The sequence below is a fragment of the Oncorhynchus mykiss genome, chromosome 21 (assembly GCF_013265735.2).
Source record: "Oncorhynchus mykiss isolate Arlee chromosome 21, USDA_OmykA_1.1, whole genome shotgun sequence".
NCBI classification, from domain to species: domain Eukaryota; kingdom Metazoa; phylum Chordata; class Actinopteri; order Salmoniformes; family Salmonidae; genus Oncorhynchus; species Oncorhynchus mykiss.
The window spans coordinates 16,956,108-16,974,397 of NC_048585.1; the positions used below are offsets into that span (position 1 = coordinate 16,956,108).

Sequence of the window (18,290 nt, forward strand, 5' to 3'; positions counted from 1 at the left end):
CTTTCCCGTGCCGACGCCTCCATGACTGACTGCTCCCAGATCAGTTTTCCGTAAAGAGCTCTATCCCTCTAGCTGGGGATATTCAAGCCCTAGGCTCTTGGCTCAAGCCATTTAGGAGTTTGATTTCCTCGCACTCCGAAATCTGCAATCGATGTATTAGGGCTGTGTCACAAATGGCACCCTATTCCATATGTAGTGCACCCTGGTCAAAAGAAGTGCCCTATATAGGGAATAGGGTGCCATCTGTTACACATTCTGAAGTGTATATTACATAAAATCAGAGTCATATGTGTTTGTTTGGGGGTGTCTTCAAATAGGGTTTATGGAGGACTGGAGGATGGAGGTGTCTTCTAATAGGGGTTATGGAGGACTGGAGGATGGAGGTGTCTTCTAATAGGGGTTATGGAGGACTGGAGGATGGAGGTGTCTTCTAATAGGGGTTATGGAGGACTGGAGGATGGAGGTGTCTTCTAATAGGGTTTATGGAGGACTGGAGGATGGAGGTGTCTTCTAATAGGGTTTATGGAGGACTGGAGGATGGAGGTGTCTTCTAATAGGGGTTATGGAGGACTGGAGGATGGAGGTGTCTTCTAATAGGGGTTATGGAGGACTGGAGGATGGAGGTGTCTTCTAATAGGGTTTATGGAGGACTGGAGGATGGAGGTGTCTTCTAATAGGGTTTATGGAGGACTGGAGGATGGAGGTGTCTTCTAATAGGGGTTATGGAGGACTGGAGGATGGAGGTGTCTTCTAATAGGGGTTATGGAGGACTGGAGGATGGAGGTGTCTTCTAATAGGGGTTATGGAGAACTGGAGGATGGAGGTGTCTTCTAATAGGGGTTATGGAGGACTGGAGGATGGAGGTGTCTTCTAATAGGGGTTATGATGGACTGGAGGATGGAGGACATGGTGGAATTAAATAGCGGTTGGTTTAATGCAGATATGAGAGTTTCATGGTTAAGCCCTAGTGAAAATTAGTAATTGTTTGTTTATCAAGCTGGTGTTTGTTTGTGTGCTCATGTATCTGTGTTTGCACATATGTGTTTGAATGTATGATCATGTCTGTAAGCAATTTGTGTGTGTGTGTGTGTGCGCGTGCACGTGTGTGTTTGAACCCGTGTATTTGTTAACGTGTGTGTGTGTGTGTGTGTGTGTGTGTGTGTGTGTGTTTGTGTGTGTGTGTGTGTCAGACCCCAGGTTTGTAGGTGTAAACCTGATCCCAGAGAGTGACAACCCTGAGGATGATAAGATCTTCCTCTTCTTCAAAGAGAACGCTATGGACGGAGAACACACTGGCAAGGCCACTATTGCCCGCATAGGACAACTGTGTAAGGTAACAACACACACACAAGCATCCCATGCACACACTGACATGCACAGACAGACACGCAAACACGCATGGACGCATGGACACGCACACAAAACACACTGAAACAAACTAGCATGCACTCACACACACATCATGGATATGTTAAACTCTCACACACACAGTTCCATTCACAGGGACACAGAAATATGTCACATACACAGATGTTCCCCAGTATCAAAGCTGAATTCACATAAGTCTTATATATTGTGGATTTTCATGCCTGTCTGTAGACTATCTGTGTGTGTAACGTATGTGTGTTTGTGTGTGTACGGTGTGTGTTTATTTGTGTGTGTATTGTGAGTGTGTGTAACGTGTGTGTTTGTGTGTGTAATGTGTGTGTGTTTATTTGTGTGTGTAATGTGTGTGTTTGTGTGTGTAGCGTGTGAGCGTTTATTTGTGTGTGTAACGTGTGTGTGTGTTTGTGTGTGTCTGTCCCTGCAGAATGACCTGGGAGGTCACAGGAGTCTGGTCAATAAGTGGACCACCTTCCTCAAGGCCAGACTGACCTGCTCAGTGCCAGGCCTCAACGGCATCGACACACACTTCGACGAGCTGCGTAAGGAACTGTGTGTGTGTATGTGAGCCTCTCTGTGGGTACTTTCTACCCGAGAGGGGTACGTATGGTAGCATCGTTTCATTGAAACACTGTATGATGTCGGGATGGTTGTGCTAATGTTCTGATGTGGTTTCTATGTGTTTCAGAGGATGTCTTTCTGATGAGCTCCAAAGATCCTAAGAACCCAGTGATCTATGCTGTCTTCACCACTTCTAGGTAATGATCTAGATATTTATGATTCATAAAACCTACTGTGCCCTTGTGTGTATTCAATGCTACTACTATTGATCATAGTACACATGTGCTATGTTTGCTAGGGGATCTGTACGGTATAACAGTGAAACCATTCTAGACAAATTACTAAAACACACAAAGCTCATATCTCTACTGTCCTCTCTCTCTCTTTCTGTAATCCCTAAACAATCCTTTATAAAATCCTTTTTGCCTCCTTTAATCCTCTTCCAGGTGGCCAGACGTCACCTTGTCTCACCTCCTCCTCAGATTGAAAATCCCTTTTAGCCTATTCCACATTCTCTGCTACCTGTCCCCTTTCATTGTAAAACTCTGTGGAACCTTGGAGCTAAATCTGATTAAGTGGTGGAGAGGTAGTGGGGGAGGGGGGGGAGGGGGGACACAATCCTCGCTCCCCAGGGAACGTCTCCCTCTCCCTGGCCGACGCTCAGACCTGGACAGGGGTAGCCTCCAGAGCCGTGGTTCTATTGTACTGTACACACTGTTGGGCAGTACGAGATGAAATAAGCGAGTTAAAAGCGGCTTGAGGCGAAAAACAATGTTGGCGAGGGGGGCTTCTTCAGATGATGGATTAGACGGCTGGCGGCGTTCGGCGTGCCATGTTCGAGCGGCATTGTCTGGAGCCGCCGCCGCACGATTAGGACAAACACTTCATCATTAATCACAGACCTAATAATAAGAATGAGTACAGAGAAAATTAGAAGAGAGAGAGAGAGGGGGGGGTGGAGGGAGGAGATGTGAGTGGAGAGGGGGGGGGGGGGAGGGGGGAGGGAGAGAGAGAGAGGGAGAGGGAGAAACCAAGCTCGTTAACAAACAAAACAGGCTCATCATTTTGTTTAACCAATCACTGTGCAGGTCTGTTCCTCTCCACCATCTCTAATGCATGCAGTGTAACACAGCACTTGAAAATTCAATTACAGGCTTTGAGGAATTAGACTGGTTTAATTGTTTTTGTAAGTGGCCTGTTTCAGAGATGAATAGAGCCGGGGATTCAGGGGACTGGCTTTTAATATTCCACTTAATGAGGCCCATAGGCTGCTGCTGATAGATCGATGGTACTGATACCAGTGGTGTGTGTGTGTGTGTGTGTGTGTGTGTGTGTGTATTCAATATGCACTAGTGTCTGTCCAACATTCAGGCGTGTCAGGGATTAGAGTGTTTGTGTATGCCCAGCGGTTAATTACATTTCTCCCTAATTAACATTTTACAAAAGCTCCTCCATTAATCTTTAATGGTTTACTGATATCTGGGGTTCTGGGTGGACAGATGCTCCTATGCCACCTACATCACTGCTAGCCTGGTCCCAGATCAGTTTGTGCTGTATAGCCAACTCCTATAGTCATTGTCACAATATGCTAGCCTGGTCCCAGATCAGTTTGTACTGTATAGCTAAGGTCCCAGATCCGTTTGTGCTGAATAGCGAAGGTTCCAGATCAGTTTGTGATTTATAGCAAAAGGTCCCAGATCAGTTTGTGCCTTATAGCAAAAGGTCCCAGACCAGTTTGTGCCTTATAGGAAAAGGTCCCAGACCAGGTTGTGCTTTATAGCCAAGGTCCCAGATCAGTTTGCGCTGTACACTCTAAAAATAAAAGGTTCCTGGAGTATCCTTTAGGGGTTCTTCAAATTGAAACTGTCGGGGAACCCCTTTTAATGGTTCCTCAAATAACCCTTTTTAACAACCCCTTTTAATGGTTCCTCAAATAACCCTTTTTAACAACCCCTTTTAATGGTTCCTCAAATAACCCTTTTAACAACCCCTTTTAATGGTTCCTCAAATAACCCTTTTAACAACCCCTTTTAATGGTTCCTCAAATAACCCTTTTAATAACCCCTTTTAATGGTTCCTCAAATAACCCTTTTAACAACCCCTTTTAATGGTTCCTCAAATAACCCTTTTTAACCCTTTTAACAACCCCTTTTAATGGTTCCTCAAATAACCTTTTGAAGAACCTTTTGGGGTAAATTTTTGAACTAACTCCCCTCCCCTATTATTATTATTGATATTGTTATTATTATTAATAATAATAACAATATGCATAACCATAAGAACAATAACATCATATTGCAGTTGTCAGTGTTTATTATGATTTTAGTAGCAAAGCAGAATGAATAAATGTAAATATGAGGTAAACTCCCAGCAGAGCCCCAAGTCTAATGGGTATATCCTCTGGCGTGTTGATGTTAATGTGGTGATGTTCTCCGTATCCACAGCCAGAATGATTTTGCAGTGCAACGTGATCTAACAGGTTCCCTGTTATATTCATCAGAGGTGTAGGGAGGGTGAAGTCTGTGAATCCCAAAAATAGTAATTATACAGATGATCAACAAAACATGCACGCGACAGTATTCATACCTTGGTTTTTGTGTGTTAAATGTGAATGAAAAAAGCTGTTTTGATAGTGGTTTTCATACACACATCTTGTCCATGATGTAGAGGCCTATGGGATATTCATTGAAGAGGTGAGGGAGGTATACCTGCAGACACAGACACAAAAGTGAGCAGCTAGCCTTCAACATATTCTTATATCCTACATATTCTTACCTCTTTGTTGATTCATATCCGTTGAATTGTGTCCGTTTTCTGTTTTTAGAAAGATTTTCACTGAGAGCAGCTGTTTAGCTGGTTAAACAAAGGTTAGCCATGTGATAGTAAACATCATGTCCATGTCAAGAAAGCTTCTCAACAGCCAGCGGCACTCGCCACACTGGTCGCCGAATCGCAGCTGCTTTCCCAAAGTCTACGTCAGATACTCCAGAGTGTCGTTTGCTCAATAGGCCTTGTTGCAAAGAAACATGTTTTCCATTTTTTTATTGTTATAATATTAAACGGTTGAACACTGCTGTTATAAACGTAACGTTCTATTTATGGTGTTATGGATGGTTTTCCACATCGCCAGGCTCTAATCTCAAGTGATACTATTCTCTGTATAGCGCAGTGCACTACTTTACCCAAGCCACAGGGGAATATAGTATCAGATGGACCAATAAACTACTGCGTGTCCATAAATAATCACTATTATGTGCATCTAGTCAATTAAAATGTATTGTTTTGTATTTTATGGCAGTGCATGGATTTGTTTAAATTCATTCTAGAGGAATTGTTATGGTCTTGAATCATTTCTTGTAAATGATTCTGTCCAGCCCTACGATTCACACAGATACACTTTAGAACTTGGAACAAGTGATGGAATTGTCCATTGGAAAACCTACAGTGGTGGAATACTGCAACACAGCATTCCCATCATTCCCTCCAACTGTGTTCCATTAGGGGTGAATTACGGTCTCGCTCGTTGGTAACCGGCCTAAATTCCTGTCCATTCTCTGGAAGCTGGATTCTATCACAGCCATGTTTCTAACCGACATCCTCTCCATTAAATTATGACAACATTCTTCTTCGTCTGTTGTATGTCAGGGTGAGCTTTGATTCTGTCCTCTTCTACAGCTATAATATCAGACCTGGATATTATTATTGTCTTATGTTGTGATGGTTATGGGTCTCACAGTCTCCCCCCTCCTCTCTCTCTCCCTCTCCCTCTCTCCCTCTTTCCCTCTTTCCCTCTACCTCTCTTCTCATCCTCTCTCCCTCCCTCCCTACTCCCCCTCTACAGTAACATATTCAAAGGCTCAGCAGTGTGTATGTACAACATGGCAGACATCCGGAGGGTCTTCCTGGGTCCCTATGCCCACCGAGATGGGCCCACCTACCAGTGGGTACCCTTCCAGGGGAGGGTGCCCTACCCCCGCCCTGGCACGGTGAGTCACAGGGGGGTCATATGGGGGTTATGACAAGTTATAGCACCTCATAGCTGCTACTTAGAAGCTAATAGACAAATACAAGTAATTCACAACTGATATCTATATTTACGTATGGAAGTAGCAAGTGACTAATGGCACACATGTCAACTTTTATAGAAGTCATGAACATCAATAGTTATAGCAAGGTAATAGGTGACTTATGAAAGGAAAACTTAACATTAGTATTAGTATTAAAATTAGTATTAGTATTCATCACAATAACCTCAATAACCATATTCCCTACTTATTATAACACGGCTCAACATGAAATACATATGACCTCAGTTCCAGACACATAGATGTATTAAATATGACTTGTTAACTCTTGAACCTCCTGTTCTTCATAGTGCTCCAGCTATGACCTCAGTTCCAGACACATAGATGTATTAAATGTGACTTGTTAACTCTAGAACCTCCTGTTCTTCATAGTGCTCCAGCTATGACCTCAGTTCCAGACACATAGATGTATTAAATGTGACTTGTTAACTCTAGAACCTCCTGTTCTTCATAGTGCCCCAGCTATGACCTCAGTTCCAGACACATAGATGTATTAAATGTGACTTGTTAACTCTTGAACCTCCTGTTCTTCATAGTGCCCCAGCTATGACCTCAGTTCCAGACACATAGATGTATTAAACCTGACCTACAGCCTCTTGTTCTTCATAGTGCCCCAGTAAAACGTTTGGGGGCTTTGACTCCACCAAGGACCTCCCTGATGATGTGATCACCTTTGCGCGGGGCCACCCGGCCATGTTTAACCCCGTGCACCCCATCGGGGGTCGTCCCATCGTGGTGAGGACTGATGTGGACTACCAGTTCTCCCAGCTAGTGGTGGACAAGGTGGAGGCCGAGGACGGACAGTACGACGTCATGTTCATTGGAACAGGTCAGTGAGATATGATTCATTTATTTTTTAGATTATCCTTTTTTTTTAAATAGCAATCCAACTGGTTGAATGCTACGTAAAAAAAAGTCCATGTTTTTTGGGGGGGAATTTATGATTTGTGCTCAAGGTTGTTACGCTGCATGAGCACCTAAGCCAAGCAAATGTCCCCTTGAGCGACGCTCACCTTGACATCAACTTCAATAAAAAGGAAATCCTGCAAGGATTCGTTGCCTCCTTCTTTTGACCTTGAGTGACTGAACAGTTATATTGTAGTGTATTGAATGTGCTGTTGTAGACCTGGGCACGGTCCTGAAGGTGGTTAGAGTCAGAGAGATAACTGAATACTGACGTATGTTTCCTGTTGTAGACCTGGGCACGGTCCTGAAGGTGGTTAGAGTCAGAGAGATAACTGAATACTGACGTATGTTTCCTGTTGTAGACCTGGGCACGGTCCTGAAGGTGGTTAGAGTCAGAGAGATAACTGAATACTGACGTATATTTCCTGTTGTAGACCTGGGCACGGTCCTGTAGGTGGTTAGAGTCAGAGAGATAACTGAATACTGACGTATGTTTCCTGTTGTAGACCTGGGCACGGTCCTGTAGGTGGTTAGAGTCAGAGAGATAACTGAATACTGATGTATGTTTCCTGTTGTAGACCTGGGCATGGTCCTGTAGGTGGTTAGAGTCAGAGAGATAACTGAATACTGACGTATGTTTCCTGTTGTAGACCTGGGCACGGTCCTGAAGGTGGTTAGAGTCAGAGAGATAACTGAATACTGATGTATGTTTCCTGTTGTAGACCTGGGCACGGTCCTGTAGGTGGTTAGAGTCAGAGAGATAACTGAATACTGACGTATGTTTCCTGTTGTCGACCTGGGCACGGTCCTGAAGGTGGTTGGAGTCAGAGAGATAACTGAATACTGATGTATGTTTCCTGTTGTAGACCTGGGCACGGTCCTGTAGGTGGTTAGAGTCAGAGAGATAACTGAATACTGACGTATGTTTCCTGTTGTAGACCTGGGCACGGTCCTGTAGGTGGTTAGAGTCAGAGAGATAACTGAATACTGATGTATGTTTCCTGTTGTAGACCTGGGCACGGTCCTGTAGGTGGTTAGAGTCAGAGAGATAACTGAATACTGATGTATGTTTCCTGTTGTAGACCTGGGCACGGTCCTGTAGGTGGTTAGAGTCAGAGAGATAACTGAATACTGACGTATGTTTCCTGTTGTAGACCTGGGCACGGTCCTGTAGGTGGTTAGAGTCAAAGAGATAACTGAATACTGACGTATGTTTCCTGTTGTAGACCTGGGCACGGTCCTGTAGGTGGTTAGAGTCAGAGAGATAACTGAATACTGACGTATGTTTCCTGTTGTAGACCTGGGCACGTTCCTGTAGGTGGTTAGAGTCAGAGAGATAACTGAATACTGATGTATGTTTCCTGTTGTAGACCTGGGCACGGTCCTGAAGGTGGTTAGAGTCAGATAGATAACTGAATATTGACGTATGTTTCCTGTTATAGACCAGGGCACGGTCCTGTAGGTAGTTAGGGTCAGATAGATAACTGAATACTGACGTATGTTTCCTGTTGTAGACCTGGGCACGGTCCTGTAGGTGGTTAGAGTCAGAGAGATAACTGAATACTGATGTATGTTTCCTGTTGTAGACCTGGGCACGGTCCTGTAGGTGGTTAGAGTCAGAGAGATAACTGAATACTGACGTATGTTTCCTGTTGTAGACCTGGGCACGGTCCTGTAGGTGGTTAGAGTCAGAGAGATAACTGAATACTGATGTATGTTTCCTGTTGTAGACCTGGGCACGGTCCTGTAGGTGGTTAGAGTCAGAGAGATAACTGAATACTGACGTATGTTTCCTGTTGCAGACCAGGGCACGGTCCTGAAGGTGGTTAGAGTCAGAGAGATAACTGAATACTGATGTATGTTTCCTGTTGTAGACCTGGGCACGGTCCTGTAGGTGGTTAGAGTCAGAGAGATAACTGAATACTGATGTATGTTTCCTGTTGTAGACCTGGGCACGGTCCTGTAGGTGGTTAGAGTCAGAGAGATAACTGAATACTGACGTATGTTTCCTGTTGTAGACCTGGGCACGGTCCTGTAGGTGGTTAGAGTCAGAGAGATAACTGAATACTGATGTATGTTTCCTGTTGTAGACCTGGGCACGGTCCTGTAGGTGGTTAGAGTCAGAGAGATAACTGAATACTGATGTATGTTTCCTGTTGTAGACCTGGGCACGGTCCTGAAGGTGGTTAGAGTCAGAGAGATAACTGAATACTGACGTATGTTTCCTGTTGCAGACCAGGGCACGGTCCTGAAGGTGGTTAGAGTCAGAGAGATAACTGAATACTGACGTATGTTTCCTGTTGTAGACCTGGGCACGGTCCTGTAGGTGGTTAGAGTCAGAGAGATAACTGAATACTGATGTATGTTTCCTGTTGTAGACCTGCGCACGGTCCTGAAGGTGGTTAGAGTCAGAGAGATAACTGAATACTGACGTATGTTTCCTGTTGTAGACCTGGGCACGGTCCTGAAGGTGGTTACGGTCAGAGAGATAACTGAATACTGACGTATGTTTCCTGTTGTAGACCTGGGCACGGTCCTGAAGGTGGTTACCATCCCAAGAGAGAGCTGGCATGACCTGGAAGAGGTGGTCCTGGAGGAGATGACCGTGTTCAGGGTACGGTCACACACTGGGAAACTGGTTATGGTTATAATTGATTGCATTTACATGGAAAATATTCAAGGGAGTGTAATAGAACACCAGTCATTTTGTTGGGAAGTGAAGGGTGCATGATCAATGTCTAGCTCTGAAATAAAAGGGAGGAGTGGGGAAATTCCATAGGGAGTTATGAGGGGGGTGTCTAAATGAATCAGAGTGTTATGTCTTTTCTAACTGTGTCTTTCTGCAGGAGCCCACCCCCATCACAGCAATGGAGCTTTCCACCAAACAGCAACAGCTGTACCTGGGCTCGGCGCTAGGCGTTTCCCAGATGCCTTTGCACCGCTGTGAGGTGTACGGGAAGGCTTGCGCTGAGTGCTGTCTGGCCCGTGACCCCTACTGTGCCTGGGATGGAACAGAGTGCTCCCGTTACTTCCCTACCGCCAAGCGGTAAGAACACACACACAAACACAGACATTCTCGTAGATGCACACACAGGCAAGTATGAATGCAGAAAAGCAGAATGAGGGTCTGAAGTAGTAGGATGCTGGTTTGTAAACATAAAGTATGAATACACACACACACACACACACACACACACACACACACACACACACACACACACACACACAGAAAGACAAACATACAGAAAAGTTCCTATGCATACACATATATACACAGAATCCACATACAAGCATTTAGGGACATGTATGCCCACATATCACATACAGTGGCAAGAAAAAGTATGTGAACCCTTTGGAATTACCTGGATTTCTGCATGAATTGGTCATAAAATTTGATCTGATCTTCATCTAGGTCACAACAATTGACAAACACAGTCTGTTTTAACTAATAACACACAAACAATTATATGTTTTCATGTCTTTATTGAACACATGGTGTAAACATTCACAGTGCAGGGTGAAAAGAATATGTGAACTCTTGGATTTAATAACTGGTTGGCCCTCCTTTGGCAGCAACAACCTCAACCAAACTCAGTTGCGGATCAGACCTGCATAACAGGAGACATTTTGGACCATTCCTCTTTACAGAACTGTTTCAGTTCAGCAATATTCTTGGGATGTCTGGTGTGAACTGCTCTCTTGAGGTCATGCCACAGCATCTCAATCGGGTTGAGGTCAGGACTCTGACTGGGCCACTCCAGAAGGTGTATTTTCTTCTGTTGAGGCCATTGTTGTTGATTTACTTCTGTGTTTTGGGCCGTTGTCCTGTTGCATCACCCAACTTCTGTTGAACTTCAATTGGCAGACAGATAGCCTAACATTCTCCTGCAAAATGTCTTGATAAACTTGGGAATACATTTTTCCGTCGATGATAGCAAGCTGTCCAGGCACTGAGGCAGCAAAGCAGCCCCAAACCATGATGCTCCCTCCACCATAGGTTTTGAGGTTTTGATGTTGGTGTGCTGTGCCTTTTTTTCTCCACACATAGTGTTGTGTGTTCCTTCCAAACAACTCAACTGTAGTGTCCTCTGTCCACAGAATATTTTGTCAGTTGCGCTGCGAAACATCCAGGTTCACTTTTGCAAACTTCAGACGTGCAGAAATTGTTTTTTTGGAGAGCAGTGGCTTCATCCGTGGTGTCCTCCCATGATCATCATTCTTGTTTAGTGTTTTATGTATTGTACACTCGTCAAAAGAGATGTTAACATGTTCCAGAGATTTCTGTAAGTCTTTAGCTGACACTCTAGGATTCTTCTTAACCTCATTGAGCATTCTGCGCTGTGCTCTTGCTGTCATCTTTGCAGGAGGGCCATTCCAAGGGAGAGTAGCAACAGTGCTGAACTTTCTCCATTTATAGACAATGTGTCTTACTGTGGACTGATGAACATCAAGGCTTTTAGAGAAATACCTTTTCCAGCTTTATGCAAGTCAACAATTCTTAATCTTAGGTCCTCTTTTGTTTGAGGCATGGCTCACATCAGGTGATGCTTCTTGTGAATAGCAAACTCACACGTTGTGTGTGTTTTTTATATGGCAGGGCAGCTCTAACCAACATCTCCAATCTGGTCTCATTGATTGGACTCCAGGTTAGCTCCTGACTCCAATTAGCTTTTGGAGAAGTCATTAGCCTAGGGGGTTCACATACTTTTTACAACCTAGACTGTGAATGTTTAAGTGATGTTTTCAATATAGTCAAGAAAAATACAGCAATTTTTGTGTTATTAGTTTAAGCACACTGTGTTTGTCTATTGTTGTGACTTAGATGAAGATCAGATCAAATTTGATGACCAATTTATGCAGAGATCTGAGTAATTCCAAAGGGTTCACCTACTGTTCTTGCCTTTGTACACGTACACATTTACACTGGTACACACATTCAATTTGTGTGATTGTTGTGCATTCCACAGCTCAGGGGTGGTAAAACCATGCTTCCCCGCACACACACAGTCCTGGCCAGTAGCAGTGTTAGAACCACTTCACCCTATAGCCAAGAGTTATAAAACACCCACATAGCCACACACACACCAAATAATAGGCCAACAGGAGCCGTCTGACTTCTTCACCCCACCAGCCGAGAGCTATGAACAAACACACCCATAAATGACCTTCTCCTCCATTCAGCAGGATTAGCCTGACCACTACCAGCCCTCCACCTCCGTCCAGCACAACTCTCTATTAAATACAGATCTATGATCAGCGTACCCTCCCTGAAACCTAACCATCAGTTCCGAAAACACAAAACTGACCTAAGATCAACATCTACACTAGGGAAGTATGAGAGAATTGAATAGCAGCCTCAGAAGGAGGGCGGTAGAGGGGTGGTGGTACACCCTTGGTCAGAGCTGCTGGGGCGCTCCAGTACTCTCCAAATATGTTATTCTCCAGCTAAATGAGAACCAGACGCCCGGGCTTGGCTCAGCAGGCACTCGGACTGCCCTGCACGTGTTCAGACAGCCAAAGGCAGGAATGCTTGGGAGGAAATGTAGGAAGAGTGGTGGAGTGTGTGTGTCTGGGTGTTGGGTAGGAGCAGGGTGTGTGCGTCGGAGGGGATGTATGCATATGTAAGTGTATTTATTTATGTGTGTGGGTGTGTGTACATGTTGTTTATATGTGTGTGTGTGTATATATATATATATATATATATATATATATATATATATGTCCTGTATGGTTATAGAAACCCTGACATGAGACCTAGAGACCTAGAGACCTTCACCTTTGGCTGTGCTCCCTTCTCTCCCTTCAGATTTTTACGACACGTAAGACCACGTAGTGGTAATGAACCAGGGAACACATAGGGAGCACAGGGAAGCCTGTTGTAGGATCCCACATAATGCAATACTCATGGTCATATGCTCATTCACACATAATATGTAGACAGAAAAATACAGTCCCAATGGAATGCTCTAAAACACACACACACACACACACACACACACACACACACACACACACACACACACACACACACACACACACACACACACACACTGTATCGACTAAAGGGTCTTTCAAGTCGTGGAGGACATACTCAGGATTTTCAAGGCCCAGTCTATCTGTGTTTCATGTTTAGTAATGACATGTCCCTGAACGATGAATCACAGTGAATCATTCCTTTAATAGAAGCAAAAGGTAGTTTTTAAATGTGCCTGTGATTTTCTCTCTTTTTATTTATCCACCCACTCAATAGCATCAGACTTAACAGAGGACTGATGGTGAAATAAACAGTTCTGGTCTGTTCTTCAGTTTACTGCACAAATGTGTCAGCTGTGTCACTGGTTAAGACCGCCCTCTAGTGGTAGAAACGTCACAGTACATAGAGCCCTCAATCACTGGCTCCTTCCCGATGGAACTGGGGAGAAGAGAAATAAGTCTGAGGAAACAGAGCAGTGAGGGGCCTGACCGACACCTACAGGTTGATATGTTGTGTGTGAGGGACGTTTATTAACTCACTGGGAACACAATCTAACATGTGTATGTTTCTTTGGTTGTTTCATAGGAGAACGAGACGCCAGGACATCAGGAATGGAGATCCCCTCTCCCAGTGCTCCGACCTGCAGCATCATGGTACAAACGCTTTAGATTTGTATTTTACGCTTTCATCTCTCACACACACACACACACACACACACACACACACACGCACGCACGCACGCACGCACGCACGCACGCACGCACGCACGCACGCACGCACGCACGCACGCACGCACGCACGCACACACACACACACACACACACACACACACACACACACACACACACACACACACACACACACACACACACACACACACACACACAAAACCCCACTGTGGTGTTTCTCTGGTAACCTTATCCTTGTGTCTGTGTAGATGACGTGGACGGGCTGGGTCATGTGGAGGACAGGAGTGTGTACGGAGTGGAGAACAGCAGCATGTTCCTGGAGTGTAGTCCCAAGTCCCAGAGAGCCCTCATCTACTGGCAGCTCCAAAGACCCAACGAGGACCGCAAACATGAGGTGGGTACACACACACTCTGCATGCAAGATGTGTCCTATTTACCATCATTCTCAATAACGTCCCAATCATTTTCAATAACTTTGCAATCACACTAAACCTTCACAAATGATTACCTGAAATTGCTTCAGTTTGTTAATAATCAATTGCCATGCACTCAAATGTAACCATATTGAGTGGATATTGAATCCACCCCACCCTTTCTATTCCCCCCTCCCTTTCCTCTCATCCCCCTCATTTCCCTCTCCATCTCTCTCTCCAGATCAAGTCCGAGGACAGGATGATCCGCACGGAGCAGGGCCTGCTCATCCGCATCCTCACCCAGGCCGACTCAGGCGTCTACACCTGCCACGCTGTGGAGCACGGCTTCATCCAGCCCCTCCTCCGCCTCTCCCTCCAGGTCATCCCCACACAGAGGCTGGGTGAGCTGCTGCCTGGTGGGCCTCAGGGTGGAGCTGGAGGGTCTGGTGGCGCAGGTAGTGGGTCTGGTGGTGCAGGTGGGCCTGCTGGTGCAGGGCACTCAACAAAACACAAGCTGTGGTACAGGGATTTCCTCTCCCTCCTCGACCACCCTGACCTGAACAGCGTGGAGGAGTTCTGCGAGCGTGTGTGGCGGAAGGAGCGCAAGCAGCGGCGTCTGAAAACCCCCACCATCACCACCAATGACCAAAGTCTGGCTAGGCCTGACGGCGGAGCTCCAAGCTCAGGCCTAAAGCCTAAAAGTAGTCCTCTTGGCGCAGGTGCACCCAATGCCCAGAAGCAGCAGAGCGGGCATCCTACGGTGCAGCAGCAGCAGAACAAAGAAGGGAGCCCCCGGAGCACGAACCCCCAGAAGGTGCAACACCATGCGGGTACGCTAACCCAGGCACAGGCCCCTAAAAACAACAACCAGAATGCCCAGAACTCTCAGGCCACACCCAACACCCAGAGCCCCCAGAAGGGCCAAGGCGCCCTGGGGGGAACCCAGGTGCCTGGTGGTGGGGCCAGAGGTGGACCCCAGCACACGGCCAAGTGGAGGCGAATGCAGGAGAATAAGAAGGGGCGAAACAGGAGAACCCATGAGCAACAGAGACCCCCGCGGAGTGTCTGAGACACACACACAGCAACACACACACTTACACACATATTGTACATTAAAACATAGACTTGCTATCCCATAAAGATATAATGTAGGATCCCACATAATGCAATACTCATGGTCATATGCTCATTCACACATAATATGTAGACAGAAATATACCATCCAAATGGAATGCTCTAAAACATACACCCAAAGCACACACACACACACACAGTAGCCATGGCTACTAGGTCATAGGGTTACAGACCTGGGTACACACACACACACGCACACGCACACACACACACACACACACACACACACACACACACACACACACACACACACTGCAAATACCCTGTGAAGACTTGGAGAAGACTGGCGACTAACAGGACATTGAAGACTGAGGCTAAACTGGAATCGTATGCGTACTGTACATGCTAACCATGTGGATATAGTGGCTCAGGGGGTACAATTTGAGGAACTGTGTAGTCCAGGTCCGTGTTGCAAGTGGGACAGAGTTATCTGGCGGACACATGGCCCTTCTGTACAGACGCTACTTCCGTATGGGACTGGGATGGGGTTAAAAAACATTCATTTTCAGTGAGGATGATACATATTCAGACCTCTGGACAAGTTTGGACAATGACCTCTACAGGACATTTCAGAAGACATTTCAGAAGGGGTTAAGACATTTAAGTTCAGTAGGGACGTCCATTACTGCAGCTACTGGCCTTGTTGACATGCGCAGAAGGAAGAGGATGTCCACTATATAGAGAATGGAAGAACTATGAGGATAAGAATCATTTGTCCAGTCGATTGCAAACTAGAACCGAAATACATCAAAAGAAGCACAGTCATTTTCAGAGAGTGAACTGCATTTCCCACAATACAGTTTGTCGGCTCAACTTTATTCAACTGATTCGATTCACAATGACTCTCATGAATGAGCACTTTGGGCTTGTACATAGAGCTTGACTGTCTTATAGGTCAAACAGATTAAATGGGGCACAGTTAGCTGATTAACAATCCACAACGGTGCCCTGCATATTGTTTATAGTTCAATAACAGAATTATTCAATATAAAACGACAAAATCCACATTAGCCTGTGATCTGTGCAGCAAAATCAAGCTTCTCTTCCTCCCAAGGCTTGAAAAGCATTGTGCATGTCGTAGTCAGTCAATATTCATGATTTGAATAAGCTATTTCTCGCCAGTTACTCGCTATGTAAGGTTTTTTTATGTTAAAAGGAGTCCTATGAAAGAAAAATCTATTTTCTGTTTTTATTTGATATTTACTTCTCTCTCTCCCTACAAACCACTGCATCCCTGTAGGGGTAAACAATTATGTAGTAGAATTTTTTGACCTGCCCCTTTAAGTTATTTTTCTTTCTTTGCTTTCTCCTGGAGTTGCGTGTGAATTTATAATTCCAGTCATATGTTCGTGCTCAGTCTGGAAAACAGACTGCCTATTGATTCTGTACATATACATACAACAACAAAATGACTCTTTATGTATGTAAATATATACAACCAGAACACCACTGATTATTTATTTCTCATTGTTTTGTGAAAGGGTTGCATTTATTTTTGATATTCTGGTATTTTGGCTCATCAATAATCAAGAAAAAAAACTGTGGCACGTTGAGAAACACAAACGGACCAATGAGGACGGACTTCCTCTGTCAAGGACTCCGTTTTTTTCCGGGGGGGGGCGTGTTTCGGAAGTGAACCACGGGATGAAGGTGGGAGCAGGGGGTTGTTGTGTGTTTTACAGTATCCAGACTGAGAGCCTTCAGGATGATAAGCACAAGTTTCTCAAACCCTCTTCTACGTTTCTGTCTCTTCTGGTCTTTTCCTAAATGGCTCATTTTTCTACCCAGGAGGTGTTTTCGTTGGAGTTTGGAATCCCATCCACCTATCTCATTCGTTCATCCCAAATACTCATTTTATGTAAGATAATACTACCCAAAACCTGATAAACATTAGCTGTGAATTCCTATGTAAGAATTAGTAAGGAAAAGGTTCCAATCTAAACCTAGTCTGAGGACGCTGAGTTAAAGCTGCATGTGAATGCTACTTAAGTGCATCTTTTCTATTGTCTCTAGATGTTTCCTGTGAGAGGTAAAGGTCCCGTGGGCAACATGTGCAAGAGAGATGTGAATATTCTTCCTTTTTGCCAAAACAAAGATGCCAACATGTACCAGGGGTGTATTCATTAGGAACCAAACAGAAGCAAACAGGCCTAAACGGGGAGGGACTAACCTGAACTTGTCCAATAACAAACGCACATTTTTGTCGCAAATCGTTTTCTGTAGCTAAACGTTTTGCTATGGTGTCTGCTAATGAATACACCCCAGTGATGTTACTCCAACCCCAAAACTTGTATTAAGACCTTCAACTTTTCATACAACTATGTGTTTCCCCCTCAGTAAACAACAAGACTGATGTGTCATTGCAATAATGGACAGCAGATAGCAAGGTTTCCTGGTGGTTTGTGGTATGTTTCTGGTCTCTCACGGTGTGTAGGGTGGACGAGGAGAGAACAGATACCTCTGCTGTAACATGGTTCTTCCTGGCATGCGTTCAGTTGTCTAATTAAACATTTCCTGTAAAACCTATCCTTGTTGTTGTTGTGTAACTTCTGTCCAGTTCTATATGGTACAGTCTGATGCATGTGAATCTGAGTTGACAAAATGTATTTTGTTTGTGTTGTACAGTCATTTCAAATGGTGCCATTTTATCCCATTTAGTCACAGGTGGGACTGGGAGCAGTCAGTTTGCACACTCAAACACACAGATAAAAGGTTGAGTTGATGAAAAACACATTTTTTACTGGAATTACATTATGGTGAATTACACAGTATTATATCTTCTTTAAAAACGTTTTTAAAAATACTTTCCAACAGACAGTGAAGCCTACTCCTTCACCAGAGGACATCTGAACCCAGACCGTGGAGGAAGATGTGACTCAGTTCTAAGGTACCTGCTGAATCACAATGGCTGTGTTTACAGAGGCAGCCTAAATCTGATATTATAGGCTAAAGAGCCAATCTGATTGATTAAACAACCAATTAGTGGCAATATATCAGAATTGGGCTGCCTGTGTAAAGGCAACCATAGTGGGCTCTCAGTGCTGAGTATAGTAAATACTGAAGTAGAATCACAAGCTCTCTGTCCACATCCTTCAGTGGGTTGACCACGGCTCCCATAGAGAGATTTCATTGATTAAAGGCAGAA

At 44.7% G+C, this 18,290-nt stretch overlaps 1 protein-coding gene across 1 annotated transcript in view; it reads left to right on the plus strand.

The window, feature by feature from the left end:
* The window catches only part of LOC110501009 (semaphorin-3aa), a 59,766-nt gene extending 42,095 nt beyond the window's left edge, over positions 1-17,671 (plus strand). The window contains exons 7-16 of the mRNA XM_036957122.1: positions 1,191-1,333; positions 1,811-1,925; positions 2,072-2,141; positions 5,786-5,930; positions 6,639-6,858; positions 9,458-9,549; positions 9,782-9,981; positions 13,495-13,562; positions 13,847-13,992; positions 14,253-17,671. Of these exons, the coding sequence (XP_036813017.1) occupies positions 1,191-1,333; positions 1,811-1,925; positions 2,072-2,141; positions 5,786-5,930; positions 6,639-6,858; positions 9,458-9,549; positions 9,782-9,981; positions 13,495-13,562; positions 13,847-13,992; positions 14,253-15,080 (2,027 nt within the window). The 3' untranslated portion in view covers positions 15,081-17,671. The remainder of the gene's footprint in view (positions 1-1,190; positions 1,334-1,810; positions 1,926-2,071; positions 2,142-5,785; positions 5,931-6,638; positions 6,859-9,457; positions 9,550-9,781; positions 9,982-13,494; positions 13,563-13,846; positions 13,993-14,252) is intronic.
* Positions 17,672-18,290: the final 619 nt, after the last annotated feature.